Below are 22,298 nucleotides of genomic sequence, written 5' to 3'. Positions count from 1 at the left end.
GTGGGCTGATGCATGCGTTGACGCACTTGACAGCTGCTTGGACTGAGTGTACAATAACAGCAAATATGCATATTTATGCACACAAACACTCAACACGGAAAATGCCATAAGCAGCACATATACGTAGTATAGAATCACACACTCGCACTGTCATAGGCCGTGCTGAGTCAGCCGCTCTCCAGTTAAGTTGCCCTGTCTCAGTGCTAAGGGAACCAGTCAGCCATCTGTTGCCTAATGAGCTGACTCGACTCCACCAAAGCAATTCAACAGCACAGCTTCACCCCTCTAATTCCCTCACTCACAGCTCCACAGTATGTTTGAGCCTCTCTTCTTTTACACACAGTTCTTGGCATGTTTTGTGTTTTTTGTTTACTTGTTTGATGTAGTGTTGTCACGATGCTGGAATTTCTAACTTTGATACAATACCTTGAAAAATATTGATATTTGATACCTCCACCACCACCATGGGGGGAAATTGTCAAAAGATTTAGGGCATAACATTGTTGACTTTTATTAAAAGATAAATATAACAAGGCTATAACATGACAAGGAGGTATGACTTTTTTTTTTCGTGGCTAGCAGCAGAGAACAGCAGAATGACTGTAATAAACATTAATAATAATTAAAACTTTTTTACATTAATGAAAACAATATTCTTGAGGTAGTGCACATGGTCAAAAGCCTCTGAGATTGTCACACTTTCAAAAGGCAATAAAGTGCAAGTAAAAAACAAAACAAAGCATGTAGCCTCTGCACTCTGGTCGCGGAGCCTCTGCACTTGCCATCTTTAATGAGCTAACACCATAACAGAACCCGCAGTATACCACAGCCTATCGTGAGCGATTGCTTATTACAGAAGAAGACAGCACTGTGAGTGAGTGAGAGGAGGCGGGGCTATGTGGGCACTGCAGCGGTGTGTGTCAACTCGCTGTCGAAGAGAAGAGAGAGCAAGAAAGCACAGCTGGTACTGTTGCATCGATAGTGCGGAAAATGAGTATTGAAACTGTTTCAAATAATCAGAATCGATATGTATCAAAAAATTTATATTACACTAGGTTTATGTTTGTTTTGCTTTCTCTTCATGTAAGGAAAGTTGGTCATGTCAAACTGTTCAATTACCCAGTCATCTCCTTGTATTAGTTATATGAACTACACACATCTTAACATCAGTTAGCCTCTTACAACCTACCACCTCACTGTCCACTGATTTAAGGAGGTTTTTTGAATGGGACACAATGTCTTGAATGGTTTGTGTGTGTGTGTGTGTGTGTGTGTGTGTGTGTGTGTGTGTGTGTGTGTGAAGAGCCGCTGTTTAACCTCAGTTTCACAATTTAAACAAGCATCATTCAAAAAAAAAACAGTAAGGAGTGAAGGCCGGAGGTTCCTGGCAGTGTAACTCATCAAATCCCTTGAATTATCATGAGCAATAGATTTAAAAAATAATTCCAAAACTGTAGGAGACATCTTCTTCAATTAAATATTTCCAAAAGTGACATCTTTAAAATGTCAAATCTTCAGGATCTAAAACCCCATTTTTTCTGCTTGCATTCACTGTGCATTTTAGAGTCCACCCAATATCATATCTGACAAATCGCATACTACTGAAATGCAAGTCTGCAATGAGTTCTACTTAAAATACTTCACTTGCACAGATGACTCAAAAGGCAAAATGGTGCTTTCAAATGCCCAAGGGCAAAAATGTTACACACAATTAATTCAAATAAACAAATGTTTTATTTTCCTCCAATCTGAGGACACTAGCAAGTGCTCCCTAATTAAAATATTAAACACATTTTTTTCAGGTCTAGAAATTACAGTAACACTCCCTACTTTTGAAGAAAATATTGGTTTATTTTACCCCTGCCAAGCCAGTAAACAAGCTTTCCAAATTAGCTTCAAAACATGCCCCGCTTCCCAAAATACAGACAAAAAGCAAGGATAGATTTCTGACAGAGCATATTTTGGTCTTGGCTTAGCTAAGCTCAGTTATCTGCATGGGCATTGTACTCGTTCAATCATAGCTCTCTTTGGATTGTACTTGCGAGGTCTGAGTAATGAGCCTTCGTGCACATGCTGCCAGCTCATAGTTAAGTGGCATTAATCAAGGCTGCCCACTAAGCCCAGTGGATTTCCTGAGACACAAAAGGTGTAATGCCTTCTGTCAGAACGCGCACAATATTGCTGGCTAAGCTGAGTGGAAAATGGCACTGTTTAGACCACAGCAAGAAGAAAGAGGAGGAGAGTGTATCTGCTACATTTACACAGCCAGCACAGAGTTTATTGTAAAATAGATAACTTCAGGTCTTTAACTGCACAGCAACTGCAGAGTTGTGCTACTAATTCCCTTGGCTCAGAGGTTTGATTTGGATAAGACTGTGTTTATGCGTACTCTGATTTCTCAGAAATCAAACGATAAAAAGCGTTTGATATGAAGTTCAAGGAAAAAGAGACAGAGAGAAGATGAACCCGCTCCCCTCCCTTCCCCATTCTGTCAGTACACTGACTGTTGTCTCTTGGTGATTTCGGTATCTGATGTTTGGTTTTTGGCTTGGTTTGTTCAAGATTCATATAAAATAATGAAAATATACATTTTGAATTTAAATTACAGTTTTGTTACGTCTCCCGCTCTCTCACTCTCTCACTCATTCTCCTTCTGTCTCTCTGACATCTGCTGAACAGCACTGAACAGGAGTCTTGGAGTGGTATTATTGCTCAGATGGGTGCTGATAGGAATCTGATGTATGGTGTGTGTGCGTGCGTGCCTGTAAGCCATGTTTTTATGAACCCTGTTAGCTGTTGGCTTTCTTCAGCAGTATGTCAGTCTGTGTCTAGTTAGTGAGAACACACACACACACACACACACACACACACACACACACACACACACACACAAAAGCTTTCCGACTCTTCTCGCACCCGTCACCCATCCTCGGTGCATCCCACATCATGGAAAATTGGCTCCTGTCCGGCTCTTTCTTTCTCTCTGCACCCCTCTCCCAAACTTTACTATCTCTCTCTCTCGCCATCTCTCTTCGCTGCGATCACATGGCTCAGATGTGGGATAAGAAAACAAACAGCTGCTTCTTAAACTGGTACTCTACTGGTGAGGAGTCATGCTCAGACATGTCATCGGCTCTTGGTGTTGCGGGTTTGAGACCCACTGCTTAGGTTGTAATATTTAACTTTTTCTTTTTTGTGCTAAATTTTTCATGAAGATTTAAACTTAATTATTGGAATGGGGTTACAGGTTCTTTGAGCCACACAGAAAACAAATGAGTTATATCTCTAAACTCATATATTGACCAAAGTAAAATCCATACAGAAAGCATCTATATTGCACCCCTTCCTCCCATAACCCTCCCTCCATCCTTTCCATAAACCATAAACCTCTTTAACCCCTTAAGGATTTTCTAATAATAATAGCTAGTTTCCGGTATGAAATATTTTTGATTGTTGCATAGTGCATGATAACTGCCCAGTGTTCCTTGCTAGCTACATCTACAGTATGAAATCAAGAAGCCATCATTGTATACCGACATATATTAAATATACATCAAATGGTTCACTTTTTCATGTTAAATGAAAAATGAATGAATGAATAGATTTGAAATACAGTATCATTTCAGATAGTAACACACACCATACAAAGTACGTCAAAACAGCTCCCCAGCAAACAGGTAACCTTCAGTTCCCTTGATGATTGAGTTGGTCTCTAAAGATGTTGGGTCATTATTAGCTGAGCTGGGTTGATTTGATCAAAATGAACATGGCAGCCACAGTACAGAGTGATCTTTAAAAACATTTTTTTTTAGAGAATGCACTGTTGCTTTGCTGTTGGAGTTGTCATTCATATATTTGCAGAGCTACTATTGAATGTGTGAGCCTTAAATTGTCCAACTCAGAAAGAAGAACTCAAGTAACACAACATACTACTACTAATAATATTACATATTGTAGCTTTATGGTCAGAATAATGAATAGAGCCGTAACCCTTCAGCACTGGTTCAAGCACTTGCATTAGCACAGATACGCCTCTCTGAAGCTTCCTTAAGCGAGACATTGAATTCCTTCTACCTCCATCCGACCCAGCTCCTTCAACTTTCTGAGGTGAATTCGAGAACTTTACTTTTGATGGAGAAAAACCTTTGAGAAGTGAGCAGAGAAAACTGGCCTGTACAGCGTTATGTCCTTGGCCCGGCTCTGTTTGGTCAAGTAGTTGCTTAGAAATAAAAGCGTATGTTTTATCACTGCCATCATCAGGTAAGATACTGCACTCGACTGGATAAACACAAGGATTAACTAATAGACTGTTGGCAAGGAGTCGGCCTGGCTCCATCCCTCTTTCTTACCCCTTCCCTCCCTCCCTCCCCCTTTCTCTCATCTTGCCTTTTTCTCCTCTCTTGTTGTCTTCTCTTTATCTACCAGTGTGTACTTTCATTCAACCCTCTATCTTGCATCATATAAGTTTGAAAATCAAGATGTGATAGAATGAGTAGTACACACACAGACGCGCGCAACCATACTGTACCGTACTGTAAGAACATCGATTAGAATAAAAACATGATCAATACAATGTTGCTTGACATAGTGAGATCCAGAGAGACTGAAAAGAAAGTAAACTGACTGTGCTCAGTCTGTTCTCTCAGCATCTTCATCAGCAGCGCTCTTCTTCTTTCTCTCTCTTGTTTTATTTGTGATGTACCGATCTACTAGTCCTTTCCTAGAAGGAGAAATGTTCTTTATAGCCAAGCTCAATCTTTATCTTCCCATCGCAGCCTCCGCTCTGCTGTGAGAACCTGCTGATCCCACTCCTCCTGTATAGCGTTCAGTCATTTGGATTCACGAGATTCAGCATTTTTTCTTTTTCCCACTGTGGAGGTCTCTGCTGCTCTTCTTCTCTTTGCACAACCCTCCTATCTTCTTTCGTATCATCCATTGTTTCTTTTGTTCTGTTGCCTTGACATTATGAGGCACTTATCCAAAGCGACTGGCCTCGCTGACTCTCTTGGTTTCACTCTTTCTCTTTCAATCTTTCGCTCTCTGTTTCCGTTCCCTCCCTCCATCTTGATTGAAAGGGTATGCATGGTTGGCACAGAAAGAAAGAAGGAAATAGATAATGATACCAGACCGTATTGTGTGGAAAACCCTGACCTCTCACGTACCCAATCCGTCACTCACTCACACACACACACATACGCACACTTTCTTTCTTTCCCATTCTCAGATGCTTATATAAACACATAGAGGAAAACATGTGCACCCTTTTATAGTGTTCCTTCTTTTTATCATTAACATACTTGGTCATATTTACATGTGCATGCTACATGCTTTCACAATACACATAATCAATTTATGATCTTCATGAGGCCTTGCAAAAGAGTAGATTTACAGTCACACACACACACACATGCACAGACTCACACATTCTGCTTCAAGTCTGTTTGATGATTTTAAATCTTCTTCCACTTGGATGTGTCTTCTGAGAGGCAATTTATTATCCACATGAAGAAGTACAGTCAAATATTCCACTCTCTGAAGTTGTGTGTATGGTGTGTACTGGGCTGCATGTTTGTGTGTTTATTTATGTACTTTTTTCATTTATGATACATATCAAGAGTCTTTACACGTAACTGGGTTGCCGCTAAAAAGCTTATTTTTTTTGTTTTTGTACCAGTTTTCTTTCCCCAAATTCAGCTAATTTTGCATTATAAATTAAATTATTCCACACAGACTGTCACATGCAACTTTTGAGTACATACTTTATTTCCTGTAAGGTCAGCATTTCCAGCAGCATCAACATTGTGTGTGTGTGTGTGTGTGTGCATGTGTGTGTGTGTGTGTGTGTGTGAAAGATGACCTGAATGACCTGACTTTAGTTGTCTATCTCTTTCTTTTCTTTTATCCCAGCTGTTCCTCCTTAATAGCGTTGTGAAGTGGGAGGAGCTGTGTTTTGGGATGCACTGGGTTCTGAAAGTAAAAGTCCCATTCATTTTTCCCACAGACTGTAGTCAAGTTTCCATTCATATTTAGTGCAAAAAAGAAAAAATGTGCGTTTCCATCCACTACTGTTATGCAAATATGAGGAATCGAGCGCGATAAGCTGGTGGTGGCGTTAATTCTCCAATCGGATGTAATTAAATCATTGCAGAAGAAGAGTGCACAAAGAGATGAAGTCATTAAAAGAGTGTCAGTCAAACAACGATGTAGAGTCTCCTCATCGCTCCACACAGAACGAATGTTTCGTCTGCCACTATTTTTCCTCTCTCCAGTAGAGCAGACGCTTCAGTGGACGTTTAAGTCACATGCTTCATGTACTCTATGATTTACTTGCACTAAGACATTGCACTTTGCCGCATTTTGCTTTTATTGATACATCAACTTTTCCACCTCAGCCAAGAGTTGTATTTATATTATAATATTATATTTCGACCTTGCTTTGAATTTCCGGTGTTTCCACTCTGTTTTTTTATGCGCAAATTGAAAATGCACATACAAACAGGTGAATGGAAATGCACTTAATGTGAGGTGACTGATAGCTGGAGCACTAAAAAAGTATCTTTTATTTTTTTTAACTAGTGCATTAGAAAAATCTTCTTTTGTTTTTGCCGGAGCAAAATATGTTGAGATCTTAATGCAAAACTGTTTCAATTCACTTTTGGATTCTGCCACAATTTTGGGTAAATTCAGCAACTCTGGTGCCGTGTTTTTTGTTCCCAATTGCAACAACGAAGCATTTTGAATTTGCTACTGCTCTGATTCGAGCCTCTGGCTGGCTTCCTCAACAGCAGCCGAGGCTCATGGTTGTAGTATTTATAGCCGTCCACCCTACCAAACTGACAGACAAAACACTCTCAAACTCTGACATTCAGATGACATTTGTGGATACCATTTAAAATTCTGTGAATTGGAAACTCATTTTTCAGTGTGTCTTGTAACTACTGCTCCTTTTCTAGTTGAATATATCTCCATCTTGTCTACATCATGTTCTTAATGAAACTGCCTCGTGAGCCCAGGCTGCAAATCTCCAGGGACCTGATTACGCACACACACACACACACACACACACACACACACACACACACACACACACACACACACACACACCTTTTCTCATCAGGCTTCAGGCATCTTTGTCAGCTTGTAGAGGACTAGTGCAGGTTTTTGGCTGTATATGGTTTTGTCTGTGGGTCCTCGAGTCATTCATCAGCATTAAGTCAGAGGCAGTTTGTCTCTGCTATATGCACTGAAGCTGGCACTCTCTTACACCTGCATCTTGTCCTTGGTCCACTGAGGACGTCAAGCTCCAGCTTTACCAGATGCTGGTTTGACATGTTGACAACAGAGCGGGGTAACACTCAGCTGAGATATTTAATTAAAGGAATTAACTGTCATTTAGAGTGGAGCATCCAAAGCAAATGTTCTGAGTGGTGTGAACTCACATTCTCACTGCCACTGTAGAATAGTTTGACAGCTGTTTACAGGTATTAAACATCAGTAAACAGCTGCCATGTTATTAATGTCTGCTAAGCATCAATATCAATATACATCCTTCTCCTGGTTGTTCTTTTGTAGTTTTTACAGCTTGAGGCACTTAAGAAGCCCATTTTACATATTAAACCCCCAAAATAAGAAATATATTACATTTTACTGACCATTCTCCAAAAAGTTTTTTTTTTTTTAAGATTATTTTTTTGGGGGCATTTTGCCTTTGGACAGTGACAGCTATAGATAGATAGATAGAGACAGGAAAGGCAGGGGGGGGGGGTTGACATGCAGCAAAGGGACGTGGGTTGGAATCAAACCTGCTGCAGTAAGGACTCAGCCTTAATGGTACGCGCTCTAACAGGTGAGCTACTAGGGCGCCCCCAAAACTTATACATTTTGAGACTGATTTCCCACCTTCCAGGAAAATGTTAGTTCCAGTTCATGCTTTGTAAAATTTACTTGCATAGACTAGAAATGCTTGAGATATGCGATCCATCACAATCCATCACATTTAATGCGCTTAATGGAATTTAAATTTAAAGTTCATGGAATAGTTCAATATTTTGTAAAATAGGCTTATCCGCCTTCTTGTCGAGAGTTCGATGAGAAGATCTATACCACCCTCATGTCTGTTCATTGGATCTGGAGCCAGGAGGTGATTAGCTTAACTTAAAAAGACTGGAAGCAGGTAGAAATGGCTAGCCTCTCTCTGTGCACATGTTGACTTTAAGCATCTTTACCCAAAATGCATCTTCTAAAAGCCTGTCTCCAGGTACACTGTAACCTGTGTAGGGAAATTAACTTTAAATCTGAAAGGTTTCTGATTGGCTGAAAGGCCAACCTGATCAGCTGACACATGAGAGCCTCGCTGCTCAGCTCCAGAGCTGAAGTTATTAACCAACTTCTGAGATAACACCTATTAATATGCTCAGCAATCAGTCCACAAGATTCATGAACTCTGTTTTGTTCTTGAGGAATCACAGCTACCCTCTATGCTGATAATTTAAGCTTTAATAATATTTCTTTTGGCAATTTCTCATCCTTTGAATATGTTGCTGTTGTTTGTAAATTTGTATCCCCTACACTACTTCTAACACTGTATCACTCTCCTAAACTTAAACATGGTTTCTTGGAGGAATTTAGTGAGCTTCAAGCGGAAGGTGTAGGTGGCGGAAGACCAAGCTGCTGGTCCACCTCGAAATCTTTAAAAATGCACTTAAGAGCTGCAACAATGACGTGAAATTTTCTAGACATTCCTACATTTCTCAGATAACGCATGATAACCAAAACAATGCTAAATCTCTGTTCTCCACTGTTAATAAACTGCTAAACCAAACAAGATCAATGCCGGCTGAGCTCCTCTCGTCCACCAAATGTCAGCTTCTTCTTCCAGGAAAAGATCTCTGATATAAGGAAAAATCTAACAATTTTATATACTAATGGATCTGGCCTGCCTCTGCCCCTACATCATTATACCATCGTGGAAACAATGTCGTCATCAACAATCATTTTTCACCTACAACTACTAATGATTTAGAAGAGGTGATACAGAAGCTAAACTCCTCCAGCCTTATTATGCTCAAAAAGAAGTAGTTTGTATGATTGTCCGACCACATCAGAAGGCCAAAGATTTTATACCTGATCCAAATGGTCACATGATGGCCATTTTCAGACATGAGGGGGGTTTCTGAAGCTACAAACAGTTCTAACAAATTGTTCTTGAGCAATAAGCCATTCAATATTTTTTTCCTGTAAGGATGCATGCTGTTCAGTTTTCTTTGTGGCCCGCACGGATGGTCATGCTTCCTTCAGTCGCACTCATGGCATGGCTCGTTCCTTTACCTGCCTGTACCTGCCATTTTTTTTCTACAAAAGTCAACATGAATCACATCCACAGACTGGAACAGCGGTAATTAAGTCTGAAAGCAGGCCAGCTGGGTTTTGGGGGGGCGGGGGGCGGAATAGAACTTTGCATGGACTCAGGCAAACTAAATAATAACAGCCTTGAACAGACCACACTGCTTTTGCAAAAGTACTTTCTTTTAATATTTACATAAAGAAAAACTACACAAACTAATTAAAAGTTGAGCTTGACAGTTCATTCTTGACCTTGTAAATACAAGTGGACATAACAATCTCAACTCGAGGTTCACTTACTCGCTTGTTCCAGATATTTGGGCCATAAGCGTACATTGAAAAGTTATTTAAATGTAAGTGAAGAGGGTGCATTTTATACCAGTTACTAGTCAGGATGCTGTTTGTAAATCTGCTCTCCTTGCTGTCTGTCTGTGTATATGACAGTAAAGAGCTATTAGAGAAGGAGCCAGTATCAGATGCAGATGTGGACTGGATATTAGGAACCATCAGTCCTCCTCTGCTATAACTCGGCAGCAGGTACACACACTATTCATACACACATGCACATACACCTCCCTTTTCATATTCCTCGTGGATCCCATGGAAAATAAATGGCGGCATCAATCATACAGGAGAGCCAGGAGAGAGAAAAAGACAAAGTGATGGTGAGGGAGTCCAGAGAGAGAGAGAGAGAGGGTGAACTGAAGCAGAGACAGAGAGATGGGAGATGGAGAAGGGAGGCGAGGAAGAAAGCAAGGTAGAGGGAGAAACAAATAGCATAAAAGATTAAAGAGAAAGTAAGACAGAGAGTGGTCTGGAAAGGAGAAGGGAAGAAGGCTGGAACATATTCTGTACACAGAAAACAAACACTCAAAGATCCGTAGAGATGAGAAGACAGTAAATATCAGAAAGACAGATGGCATCTTTTAAAAAAACACTGATGAGAGAGAACAGCAGGCTGGAGCTGCTAGCCAGTGCATATGTTGCCTGGAAGCTGCCTTATGAATTTTAATTTGTATCTGCTCATTAACCAAGTTACCATATGACTTACAAGGGACTGAGTGGTTTCCTTGCGGGCAGCAGAGGAGGGGTATTTTGGGTCAGTCAGATAATGAGGAGGGCTCTGATTGGACTTGCCAAATGAAGATTGATGCAAATGTTTTATGGATATTTCATCTCTGAGTGTATCAGTGTTATCACAGCTCCAAACTTTCCCTTTGATCCTGATGGGAGCTTCAATATTACTGTCAATTCTAGAAGCATCACACCTCACAGCTGCAAATTTGTATTGTCGAATGGTGATTCAGCCTGCATGCAGTTCAATGAAACTCAACTTACAAAATACATATTTTTCCCACTTACTTCCATTGGTATCTAGCAATGATAGTTTTGGTTCGACGTTCCAAGGTTTTGAGATATCAGCTCTGACATTTCTTCACCCTGATACAGTGGAGGTGGATGAGATTTTGTATGTGGGACTCATAGCAATGAAAAGTTACAGTAACAGTTATGTGTGTTCCACATAGGAAGGGACTATTTCCTCAGTAAAAAGCTCCAATGAAAATGTATCTTCCCTCTTCAGCTTTAAGTGAATAACTGGACTTCAACAGTATCAGTAATACTGTATCAAATACAGACACATGCACACAGAAATGCACACATACACACCACCATCATAGCCTGCAGCACTGTATCAACTGCTTGTTCAGCTAGTGTTACTTTGAGAAGTTTGCCTTCAGTCCATTCATACAGTATGTTAATCAGCTGAATCACCACATTAACAGTAATACAAAGCTTGATGAAGCTTTAAACAGTGCTTAGCCTGGTCCTAATAATGCTCGGAACACTTTAAATCCTGCTTAATGTAGCCTGGCAGAGGAGAAATAATCACGTCATTCTGTAACTTGCAGGTTCATTTTCGCTACAGATGTGTGCATTACCTGAGCTAACAAGCCAAACCATGTTATTTAGTGATTATATTTTATTTATTACACATAGCTGATTTATGTGTGTGTGTGTCTGTATGTGTGTGTGTGTGTGTGTGTGTGTGTGTGTGTGTGTGTGTGTGTGTGTGTGTGTGTGTGTGTTGTTTTGTCTCCACAGGTTCATCCTGGTCTTTGGATGTCTGGTTCTCTCTGTGTTTTCCACCATCCCTACTCACCAGGAATTCTCCGCACACTGCCTGCTCATCCTGGTAGGACACACACATACGCACAAACAAACACATTCACACACACACAAACACACACATTCACACAAGTTAGTGTGTTCACTCAGGATGTGTCTTAATTTTTAAAATTCAACAGCAATGTCTCTTTCCAAAAACAGTTTCCAAGTTATTGTAGATGATCCACAGAACACACAGTGAACCATTTTCATTGGGACTATTTCTTTGGTAGAAAGTAGTTCCAATGTAACCTAGCAAGGTGTGTGGATTATCCAGACTAATGTGGGCATTGTTTCTGGAAAGAGAAGGTTTTTTTGCTGCTGTTTTTGCAATTTGGGTGAACTAAGCCTTTAAAGGAATAGTTTGACATTTTGGGAAATGCATTTATTCACTTCCTTGCTAAGAGTTAGATGAGGGGCCCTATTTTAACACTGTGTTATTTTATTTTTCTTGTTGTGAAGCACTTTGTACTTTGTTTTGATAAGTGCTCTATAAATAAAGTTTTATTATTTTATTATTATTATTTAATTGCACAAATAGTAGGTCTTGGGCGCACGGACTGCGTGGGCATCTTCAAGTGCACCTGCTAACTGTGTTCATGTATGTGCAGCAGCACAAAGTGCAAAAGGGCTGGGTGAAGTGAAACATAAATCAGCCGGTCACATCACTGGGCTCAGTGCTCTGAAACAGCTTAGCCAATCACAGGGAAGCATGACAACAACAGCCCAACAAATGAAAAAACGCTTCTTTGGGAAATCATATTGTTGTCTGAATGAAGAGCGGCACGACTTGAACACACAGCACCACCCGAGGCAGACGGGGTGGGTTTTTATTTAAGCTGCACAATGATGATAGAAATTAATAATAAAAACAAATGTTGACAAAGACATTTATATGACCACATCTACTTTATCTCTCATCATAAATGGTCGCATCGTATCGTACAATGTGACACAACAACGATTGCACCGTTATGCATTTCAAGAATAAAACATAAAATCTCAGTTTTGCAGAAAAGATAGTTGGAAAGGAGACAATAACACACAGGGTTGATGAGCTGCTTTAATGCAACATCTCCCACAAAAACAACAGAATACAATCAACCAGTCTGGTGTGTGTAGAGGTGTGTGTGAAGAAGCTTTCATACAGTATAAAGCAACTGTGGACAACAGTGGACAAATCATATTAATTCATAGATGAATGTAGACTGCTTTACAGACATTCCTGCTTTAACCACATTAAAACACATCTACTTGTTGGAGAGCGATTAATTAAAATTGTTATTTTACATTTTTTAGCATTATTCCATCTTTTACCGCACATCTGCTCCAAGTATTTAGTTTGCTTTTGTTGATAAAATTACCATAGTGGCAGCAGATTGACATTGCGGCAGAAACAGACGTGGTCCTGAGGTGTCTGTTCTAAGATCCAGTTTCCACCAAAGACCAACAACTCTCTTTGCACTTCCTCATTTGAATGAACTGTGTGCTCTGGGCTTGGCACCAAAATACCACACAGATGGGCAAGCCAATTTCAGTGTCAGGAAAATACTAAACGGTTGGGGCACTGGTCATTGCAACGCCATGAAAATAGGGCCCAAGAAGATTGATTCTACTTTCATATCTGTCCATTAAATATGAAGCTTTGAAGCTTTTAGGTAGGTAGGGTTTTTTACCTTTGGACAGAGCCAGGCTAGTTGTTTCCCCCTGATTCCAGTCTAAGCTAACCAGATAGACATGAGAATGGTATCAACCTTCTCATGTAACTCTCGGCAAGGAAAGTGATTAAGCGTATTTCCCTAAAATGTCGAGCTATTCCTGTAAAGGAAAGTTCTAATATTTTACAACTAATTGTGACTTGTATAACTAAGGTAGCATAGATTAGCCTTTCTCACAGCAGACAGGCGGTGTCTGCTGGCAGACAAAGCACAGGTATAACTAATGACACTAAAGATGGCTGTGTTCCACTGAAGTGTCACAGTGAAGTGTCACAGTCAAGCTTATGAGCCAGCATGCGAAATAAGACAGCCCTGGAACTGGCACATCTAAATGGAATACAGCCATTATTAATGTTATTAATTACACCTGTGCTCTTCCTGCCAGGTCATGTCAACATAAAAAAGGCTTATTAGTTACTTATAAACACACTCAAAAGATGTACTCAAATACAGTAATTATAATACAAGTCATTTATTTCACATTTACCTTATATTGACCTTTTGAAATACTTATTGAAAGAACATAACAAATTGGTCTGTGCAAGTGTGCTGTTATGTGTGTGTGAGAGTAAATGTGTTTTCTGTATTGCAGTAGTTTCAGTAATAGAGTCACAGCAAGGACAAGCTTAACAACAAACTCTAACTTCCCAGACCCTTTGCTGCAACTATCTTTATTGCTTGTGCTTGTGTGTTTGTAGGATTTAAAGGTTTAACTATGTGTGGTTTTGCGTGTGTGTGTGTGTGCACGCCCTGCAGGAGTTTGTGATGATTGTCGTGTTTGGTCTGGAGTACATCATCAGGATATGGAGTGCTGGCTGCTGCTGCCGCTACAGAGGCTGGCAGGGACGCCTCCGCTTCGCCAGGAAACCGTTTTGTGTCATAGGTAGGTCTGTCTGTGTGTGAGTGTCTGTGTGTGTCTTGCATTGTCAGACCAAACTCTTGAAGCCTGGTATCTTCAAAGTCTCACAATGTCAACCATGCATGATCACTCCAAGCTTTTTGACTGGATGTGATTGGCTGTCTGGGAAAATAAAATAACTGTTGCTATTTAATTGTATAGTTTATCAATGAAGCCATTCACAACTCTAAATACATTTATTGTATTTGTGCATTCTTATCTTAGGCTTAATATTTCCCAGGTAATATCATGTCACTCCTCTCACTCTCACACATATAGGTATTTCCATTTGATATTCACAACATCATCCTGTTAAAGTTGTTCAGTAAACTGTAACCTGAGTCAACAGTTGTGTGTTACATCTTACAGAGTCATTTTAAGAGATTATCCTCAGGTAATTATACTATTAATACTACTAATATATACTAATGTAGCTGTTATCAAAAGAGCAAGAAAACATGTCCATTTAGAGGATAGTGGTTCTCTATCCTTCTTAGTTTGCTCCAGCAGGGAGGAAAACAGTCAGCTGGGAAATACAAGAGAAGAAAGAGTGGGGTATTTTAGGGTTGTAGACAGAATGACAGAAGAAGACTATTAGAGATTTTTTTTTAAATGAAACAAACAGCTTGTAGTGAATCAATAGTTGTTTTTAAAGGTGATGGATGGATAGAGGTAAGGTAGATGAGTCAATCACAGTTCCTGTTGCTAACATTGTGGAACCGGTGACCTTTAATATTCACTCTTTTACTCCCAAGACATCATTGTACTCATCGCCTCAGTTGCCGTGGTTTCAGCCGGTAGCCAGGGTAACATCTTTGCCACCTCTGCGCTGCGTAGCCTTCGTTTCCTTCAGATCCTGCGCATGGTGCGCATGGACCGCAGGGGAGGGACCTGGAAGCTGCTGGGATCTGTAGTTTATGCACATAGTAAGGTAGGACATTTTGAACTGTTTCTCCTCTTCTGAACTTCAATTGTCAATCAAGCAATGTACGTAGTATTGTTTCATCTTTTTCCTTTGGATTTTTTTGTTTATCTAGATTATCTTGGTAGCGCTTTTTGTCTGTTCAGTCATGGTGGATATCACTACTTGTGCTAACTACCTAGTTCTTCTAATGTGTATTCCAGACTTTTATTGAACAAGGGGATGTACTAATAATAATAACATTGAACTTTATTGTAACAGTGACAAATTAAAGCAAGATGTTTGCCAGGAAACATAAACTGTGTTTTAGACAGCAAATTTCATGAATTGAGACCAAGTTAAGCCACAATAAGGTAACAATAAGGATAAGGTACAACATCAGCTTCATTGTTGAGTTGTTACAGCAGCAAACAGGAGAAAGATACAGCAAAGAGAATTAAAAAGTAATAACAGAGTTATCCTGTTGTTTATGCATACAAACACACATCAACAGTGTAATAAATGTAATAATTAAGTTTAAATGTATTTTACAACACTAACTAGATGTGCAAAATATCAGTAATAGTAGCATAAAAATGTTAAGATGGAGAAAAAGTATCAGTTTCGAATATGGTGAGTATATGAGCAAGTGTGGATATACGTAAAGGACTGAAAATATGTGCAGTATAAAATTATTGTATGTTCACTAGAAAGTAAAACATTTGTTTGAAAAATGTGGTTTTCAGCCAGTTAACAGTGTCAACATGGTATTTATTTATTTTAATATTACTATCATTTCACAATGACTTACTTCTGTCAATTTCCATGTTTATTTGAAATAGTATACTATATAATGTAATATTTTTGAATTATTAATCAGCTGCTAGTTTTAAGATACCATTGCCACAGGTACATCATATGCTCTTGCTTTTGTGTGCTCTATACTGTATATGCTGGCATTGCTCTATGTGCCTGTTGCATGTGCTACTAGTATGTTTAATACAAAGAAAGTTGTGTGTGTCTTGTAGGAGCTGGTGACTGCCTGGTATATTGGGTTCCTGGTGTTAATCTTCTCCTCCTACTTGGTCTATCTGGTCGAGAAAGAAATCAACCAGGAGTTTGCCACCTACGCCGACGCTCTGTGGTGGGGCACGGTGAGCACACACACATTACACACAGATACACTTGAGCATACCAAACACCTTTTAAACGCCCTTTGAATGGAAACATGCTGTGCTAGTGGTAACTGCTCTGATGGTGAAAGTCAGACTTTGTGACTAAGGTTTATGATTTTATGTCAACAAAAATTGTATACAGTACAGTATAGTTCTAAACATACACTTTTATCCACTTACTGTATACATGAACAACTTGTTTGGGTGGATAGCAGAAGAACTCTAAAGCCATTTTCTCAGTATTACCACTCACTTACTGTATCACACAAAATGTGAGATTTTTTAGGACTTAAACAACCACAGCTCGTTTAATTGACTGCCACATAGTGTTGAAATCATCATAAAATATGTTTTGAATAAGTTTTCCCATCCAACATAGCTCCCTCTAATCCCAGACAAAATCAAAGACAGTAACAAAACTGGAATTATGCTTTTTTTATCTGACAGTGATATATTTCCATTCACAGTTTTTGTGTGACCTTAATGACACCTTCAATACAAAAACCAACCGGAAAAGACTTTAAAGTCACACTTGGCTGGCTGTACTGCACTGTTTCCTCCTACATCTAAAATCCATTATGCCTTGAAAACTTGGAAACAGACAACACACGGAAAAGAAATGGCCAGATCAATAAATTCAATTTTCTCCGGCTGCCAGGTGAGACTGGCCTGTTAGGCTTGTGGGAATGACACTCAGACACACCGTGTTCCCACGTTCTGTGGCCTTGGAGCATCTTTCTTTCTGGTAGACACTAAAAGCTGTTATATCATTTTTGTGAAAAGGTGACGTTAAGCCACATAAACTTCAAAGATGTGTGAGTCAACACAAAAGCTTGCAAAGAGAATTTAAAAATGAAGGGATTTAAACATTAAAGTCCAGCATCTATGTAAATCTGTAATATCCACAATTTTCTATATTCTGATTATATTTGTCCTTCACATTTGTGCATCTTTTACTCAGTGTTTTTACCTCATTTGAAACAGATATTAAGGTATCTGTTGAATGGCACACAGTGCACCATTCTATTGATGTATTTAAACTGTGATTGCTTAAAGTCTCTAAATGCTTTTGAGACATGGTTTTGAAAAACCATTAAATCTACCACTAAATCTGGTGAAAGCTGACTGATTCACCATGATCATGGCCTTCACAAGGTCACCAAACAAATGATCCGTTTTTTTGTTTAGCAAGTGTGAACTTGGGAAGTAGTCAAGGTTAACAAACTAGCTAGATAATGCAGTGGCTAAATTGCATGTTTTAGTAAATAATAAGAAACGCTAGACTTTGTAATATTAGCTCTCTCATCTCTTATTACCTTGCAGTTTTTTCTTTTGACCACTAAAGTCAAGCAATTTGTGGAACAAAAACTTCAGTTTGCTAAATAAGGACATGTACAGCTGCAAGACATTCAGCCAGCCTGTGTACAAGATTTGCTCACAAAAACCTCTGAAGCTTTGTATGAATTTGAATTTAGGAAAAAAGACCAAGGAGGAGACAGTTTGTGCACACCTGTGTTGCTGTATCAGTACTAGTTGTGTAATTTAACCCATATGTTCCTGGGATGTGTCTGAAATCACTCCCTCTTTACTATATAGTGCACAATGTTTACTTTCCGCTATTTTATTCGTATTTCATTGATGCAAAAATTAGTCGTGCGACACTACAGCTGACTGTGATGATGCAAAATGATGATGATCCATAAGTGTCCAAAATCACAATTTACTGCTCACTACAGAGAAGCTATTGAGTGTCTATTATATAGGGAGAAGTGGATGAGTGAGAAAAAGACAGATTTCAGACTAAGCCCTGGTTACCTGAGTGCTGACCTCTGACCCTTCAGATCACCCTTACAACCATTGGCTACGGTGACAAGACCCCACAGACGTGGACGGGGCGGTTATTATCAGCCGGTTTTTCTCTGCTGGGGATCTCCTTCTTCGCCCTGCCAGCTGTGAGTCAAACACATACTCACATTATAACACCATCACAGATTATATCTATCTCCTCGCAGCTCCATAAAACCAATGTTAACAGGATTAGGGACCATGTTTTGTCTTTGGGGAAGTTTAAAACTCACTGTGTGTGTGTGTGTGTGTGTTTCTGCGTGTAGGGCATCCTAGGATCAGGTTTTGCCCTGAAGGTGCAAGAGCAGCATCGACAGAAGCACTTTGAAAAGAGGAGGAACCCAGCTGCCAGCCTCATCCAGGTACACCCCCACACACGCACAGAACAAACACACGTCACCTTTACTGAATTTTTTTGCAGCAGCTGAGGACCAGTGTGAAATTGAATATAGGGAACTTTCTCTCCTTTTATGTGCAAATTTTCATGTATGTGTGTGTGCTTCATGTCTGTTTTAACCATCTTTAAAACCTTCCACTGTGTGTCCCTGTGCATGAATGAAAGTGCATGAGTGTATGTGTCCACTCTTTACCCTTTGATGAGTGTGTTAGGAATATGTTGAAGTGTGTGTATGGGTGGTTTCACTATCTCTCATCCTATCAAAGTAAAGGTGTTTCATTAAGTACTTAATATGAGTGTGTGTGTATGTGTGTGTGCGTGTGTGTGTGTGTGCATGTGTGTGCGTGTTTTGCTGGTCTCTGGGCTGTCAGGGTGTGTAGTTGATGATGACTAATGGTGTGTGAGGCACGCTGTCGTCTCTCAGGTCCAACAGCAACACACACTGCTGGGATTTATGAGCCGTTTCCATGGCGACCATTCCCTGGGCAGACGCTCCCCCAAACCGTCGCTCATTGTAATAGACAAGACCAGCTGCATTACTTTCTAATGAACAATAAATATCTGCTGTGGAGTGTGTGTGTGTGTGTGTGTGTGTGTGTGTGTACCCACAAGTGTGCGATTGTATGTATGTGTGTCTCTGAGATGTCTGTGTTTCGTTGTGTATGTGTGTGTGTGTGCTCTTCTGTCTCCCTTTCTCTACTTTATGAACTTCTTTGACCTAATTTTTGAAATTTTCCATCAAATAAAGTGCCTGCTATGGTATTATTTTTTTCAAATTTCTACAATCTGAGCCTTATTGTTTTAGATTTGGTAATCATTTATATAAGTTATGATAATATAATACTGACTAATTTTATTGTCAAAATATGGGGATATAATATCTGGTGTACCAGCTGTAACGAGAGACTTCTTGGGGCAAACAATACAAGCAGTTTATCCCAGTTTTCAAAACTACATATTTGGAAGTGGAAATAACCCTGAAAATCTAAATTGGTGTCCATCTGTGTCCTAATGAAGGGGTTTCTAGACTGAATATGTCACAGCAGGCTTCAAACACACCACCAAATGTAGCAAAGAAATGCTACATCTTTCTGCCCTGTCTAATGGAGCAATCAGGCGATCCTTGTCAACGTATAAAGCAAAGAACTATCACATGATCATGTAAATATACAGTACCACTTGAACTACACCAATGGAAAAGCCATCGTAGGGGGTAAATAATGGAAACCATAAACTTCACTGTTTGTCCTAACACCCTGTGTATGTTGTTAATCACAGGGTCTTACAGTAATTGTAAATTATATAGATATATGTACAATTTTACGTCATGTGTTTAAGTGAAGTGTCACAACTTGTGCTATTATTAAACTTCTCAGATACTTTGTCATTTGTTTGACGACAACTTCCTGGTGATAAACTTGGAAATCTTTACATGTTACAGCTTATTCCTCCTTGCTCAACTTTGACCTACAATACTTACTTTAGTGATGGACATGCATTATAATACAATGGTTTATTATAGAAGACAGTATGGGCGCATTTGTTTCACTTCCAAATAAGTGGTTTAGGTGATATAGGTAAAGTGGGGATTAGTTTAAAACCTACATATGTATGTGAATAATCAATTAAATCTAAATATTGTTTTGTCTGCCCTCCCTGTTATCAATGCATATCAGTTGTTATGCTTGACAAAGACCAGATGGAGCCCAATTGATCCTAAATAACCCATTAAGGGAGCAATTTATCCTGTGGGTTGATCTTGTTTCTGTTTTATTGGCTTTGTGTCAAGCACCGTCTGCCAAGCTCATAACATTTTCCTCAACAGGTAAAAGGAAACTTGGAAGCAGCTTTGATGTGTTAAATATGTGGATGACATTACTATTCTGTCCGTCACTTCACTCCCCCATCTCACACAGCTCTCCCTGCTTTAAACCACTGTGTGTTGTGTGTGTGTGTGTCTGTATGCAGGGCAAGAGGATATTACCACTGTCTTTGAGCCTCAGCAGCTGGTCAATTCTAAATTTCACCTGCTGCAATAACTTTTTTGCCTACCAACTGTATTTTTAGAACAAGACTGAATGTCCAAATGACTTTAAAGTAGACTCTAGAGTAGCATAACAACCAACAGCCAAAATTGACCAGCATTTGGCAGGTGGCCGGTGTTAATTTCCCACCCTGTCTGTGTAAAGTGTTTATATAAAGGCTTTCCAGTCATGTCACAAATCTTGTAACCACACCTGGCACCATTGAGGAGATTTTGTCGGCTGCAAGTAAATAATAGTTTAAGATCTAAAAAAACAACCTGTAAAAATGATTGTGGTGAACGTAGGTCATTATTGCAGAATGGCCGGTGCATTTGTTTTCAAATGAGGGTTACTATGAGCCCAAGTTATACACGACCATGCGGACCTTACACATCAACAAACATTGTGAACACTTCGGTATATGCAGACACCCAATAAACAGAACCGTGTGTCCATTTTTGGACTATATCCAGCCATTTACTTACCTTTAACTAGAGTCAAGGCCTCAAAACACACTGCAGTTGCATCTTGCACTCAGTTAAGCAAAATATTGTTAGCTAGATAACTGGATCAGCAAGTCCATATAGCAAAGCAAACAAGCATGACAACAGTAGCAAAACCTAACTGAGCACCTGATGTCCATAGATGTTCTATTTGCTAAATCTAACCCATCCATTACAGCCATTATTTAACACGCATTTGACTGGTTTTAGCTGGTTTTAAAATGTTGCCCTCAAACTTAAAGTAAAAATAAATTGTCATTGCTTTCAAAAGCGATCCACATGAGCGTTATGCATGACGTTAAAAACTAAATCATTCATTTCTGATCTGCCAGTACCATGGTTCAGCATTGGTTAGGTTTAAGCACAAAAACGACTTGGTTAATGTTGAGAAAGAATGCGGTAGTGGTTAAAAGAAATTAGCACTGACTTTTGGTATGAGATGGGATTCCAACAGTGGTCTCGCATGTCCAAATCACAGACTTGGGTTGATGTAATGATTAGTTCCCATTGCATTATGTCAAATCAACACAGCTGTTTGTGTAGAAACACAATCCAGTTGTCATGGCCATACCGAGAACCCCCAATATGTCTGCCAGCTGGTTACATCCCCTAAAACGCCCTGTGTATTTACATGTTCACATATATCACAGTCCCTTTTTCCTCACCATGTTTGTGCCATTGCCCTTCTGTGTCATGTTTGTGTGTTTGTATGTGTGTGTACATGTGAATGTGTGTGTGTGTGTGTGTGTGTTGTCCATCTCTGCTCCCTCCCCCACCCAGGCGGCTTGGCGTCTGTACTCCACCGACGGCGCTCGTCCCTACCTCAGAGCCACCTGGCACCACTACCACAGTGCCCTCCCCCCCCTCAGGCATGTATCCCCACCACCACCACCACCTCCACCACCTCCACCAGCACCACCATCACCGCCCCCACCTCCCACCTCCCTCCGACAATCCCCAACCACAATGCATCATCATTACCCAAAAACTAATCAGCTTTTTCTCTTTTTTCCCTTCTCACCTTCCTTCTCTTATTTCCTACCCAACTTATACATTCCTCCCTCACCCCATTTTTCCTCCCACACTTTACCCTGTTAATTGTTTCATTATCATTATTTTATTTATCCTGTCGACTCTGCACGTAGTGTGTCTGGCGTAGTTATGCTGCTGATGAAAACTCGGTTTCCATTGCTACCTGGAAGCCTCATTTGAAGGCGTTGCATACCTGCAGCCCCGCCAAGTAGGTAACAACTTACAGACTTACAACATGGCCGCTGCTGCTCAGCCCTTCTCCTCATCTCTTCCTCCTCAGCTGCTCGTCTCCATCGG

At 39.9% G+C, this 22,298-nt stretch overlaps 1 protein-coding gene across 7 annotated transcripts in view; it reads left to right on the top strand.

The window, feature by feature from the left end:
• The window catches only part of kcnq5a (potassium voltage-gated channel, KQT-like subfamily, member 5a), a 121,379-nt gene that overhangs the window by 77,960 nt on the left and 21,121 nt on the right, over nt 1-22,298 (top strand). For 4 of the 7 annotated variants that reach the window (XM_044214953.1, XM_044214960.1, XM_044214955.1 and 1 more), the window contains 7 exons: nt 11,446-11,536; nt 13,983-14,109; nt 14,880-15,055; nt 16,054-16,179; nt 18,042-18,152; nt 18,312-18,407; nt 21,750-21,838. In XM_044214953.1, coding sequence (XP_044070888.1) covers nt 11,446-11,536; nt 13,983-14,109; nt 14,880-15,055; nt 16,054-16,179; nt 18,042-18,152; nt 18,312-18,407; nt 21,750-21,838 — 816 coding nt within the window. Of the gene's footprint in view, nt 1-11,445; nt 11,537-13,982; nt 14,110-14,879; nt 15,056-16,053; nt 16,180-18,041; nt 18,153-18,311; nt 18,408-21,749; nt 21,839-22,114; nt 22,210-22,298 lie in introns of all 7 variants that reach the window. The other 3 variants (XM_044214958.1, XM_044214954.1, XM_044214957.1) reach the window with 1 other exon arrangement.

Source organism: Siniperca chuatsi, linkage group LG11 (assembly GCF_020085105.1).
Source record: "Siniperca chuatsi isolate FFG_IHB_CAS linkage group LG11, ASM2008510v1, whole genome shotgun sequence".
Taxonomy (NCBI): domain Eukaryota; kingdom Metazoa; phylum Chordata; class Actinopteri; order Centrarchiformes; family Sinipercidae; genus Siniperca; species Siniperca chuatsi.
The sequence above is the reverse complement of the archived record's forward strand: the minus strand, read 5'-3'. Positions and strand labels throughout refer to the sequence as shown.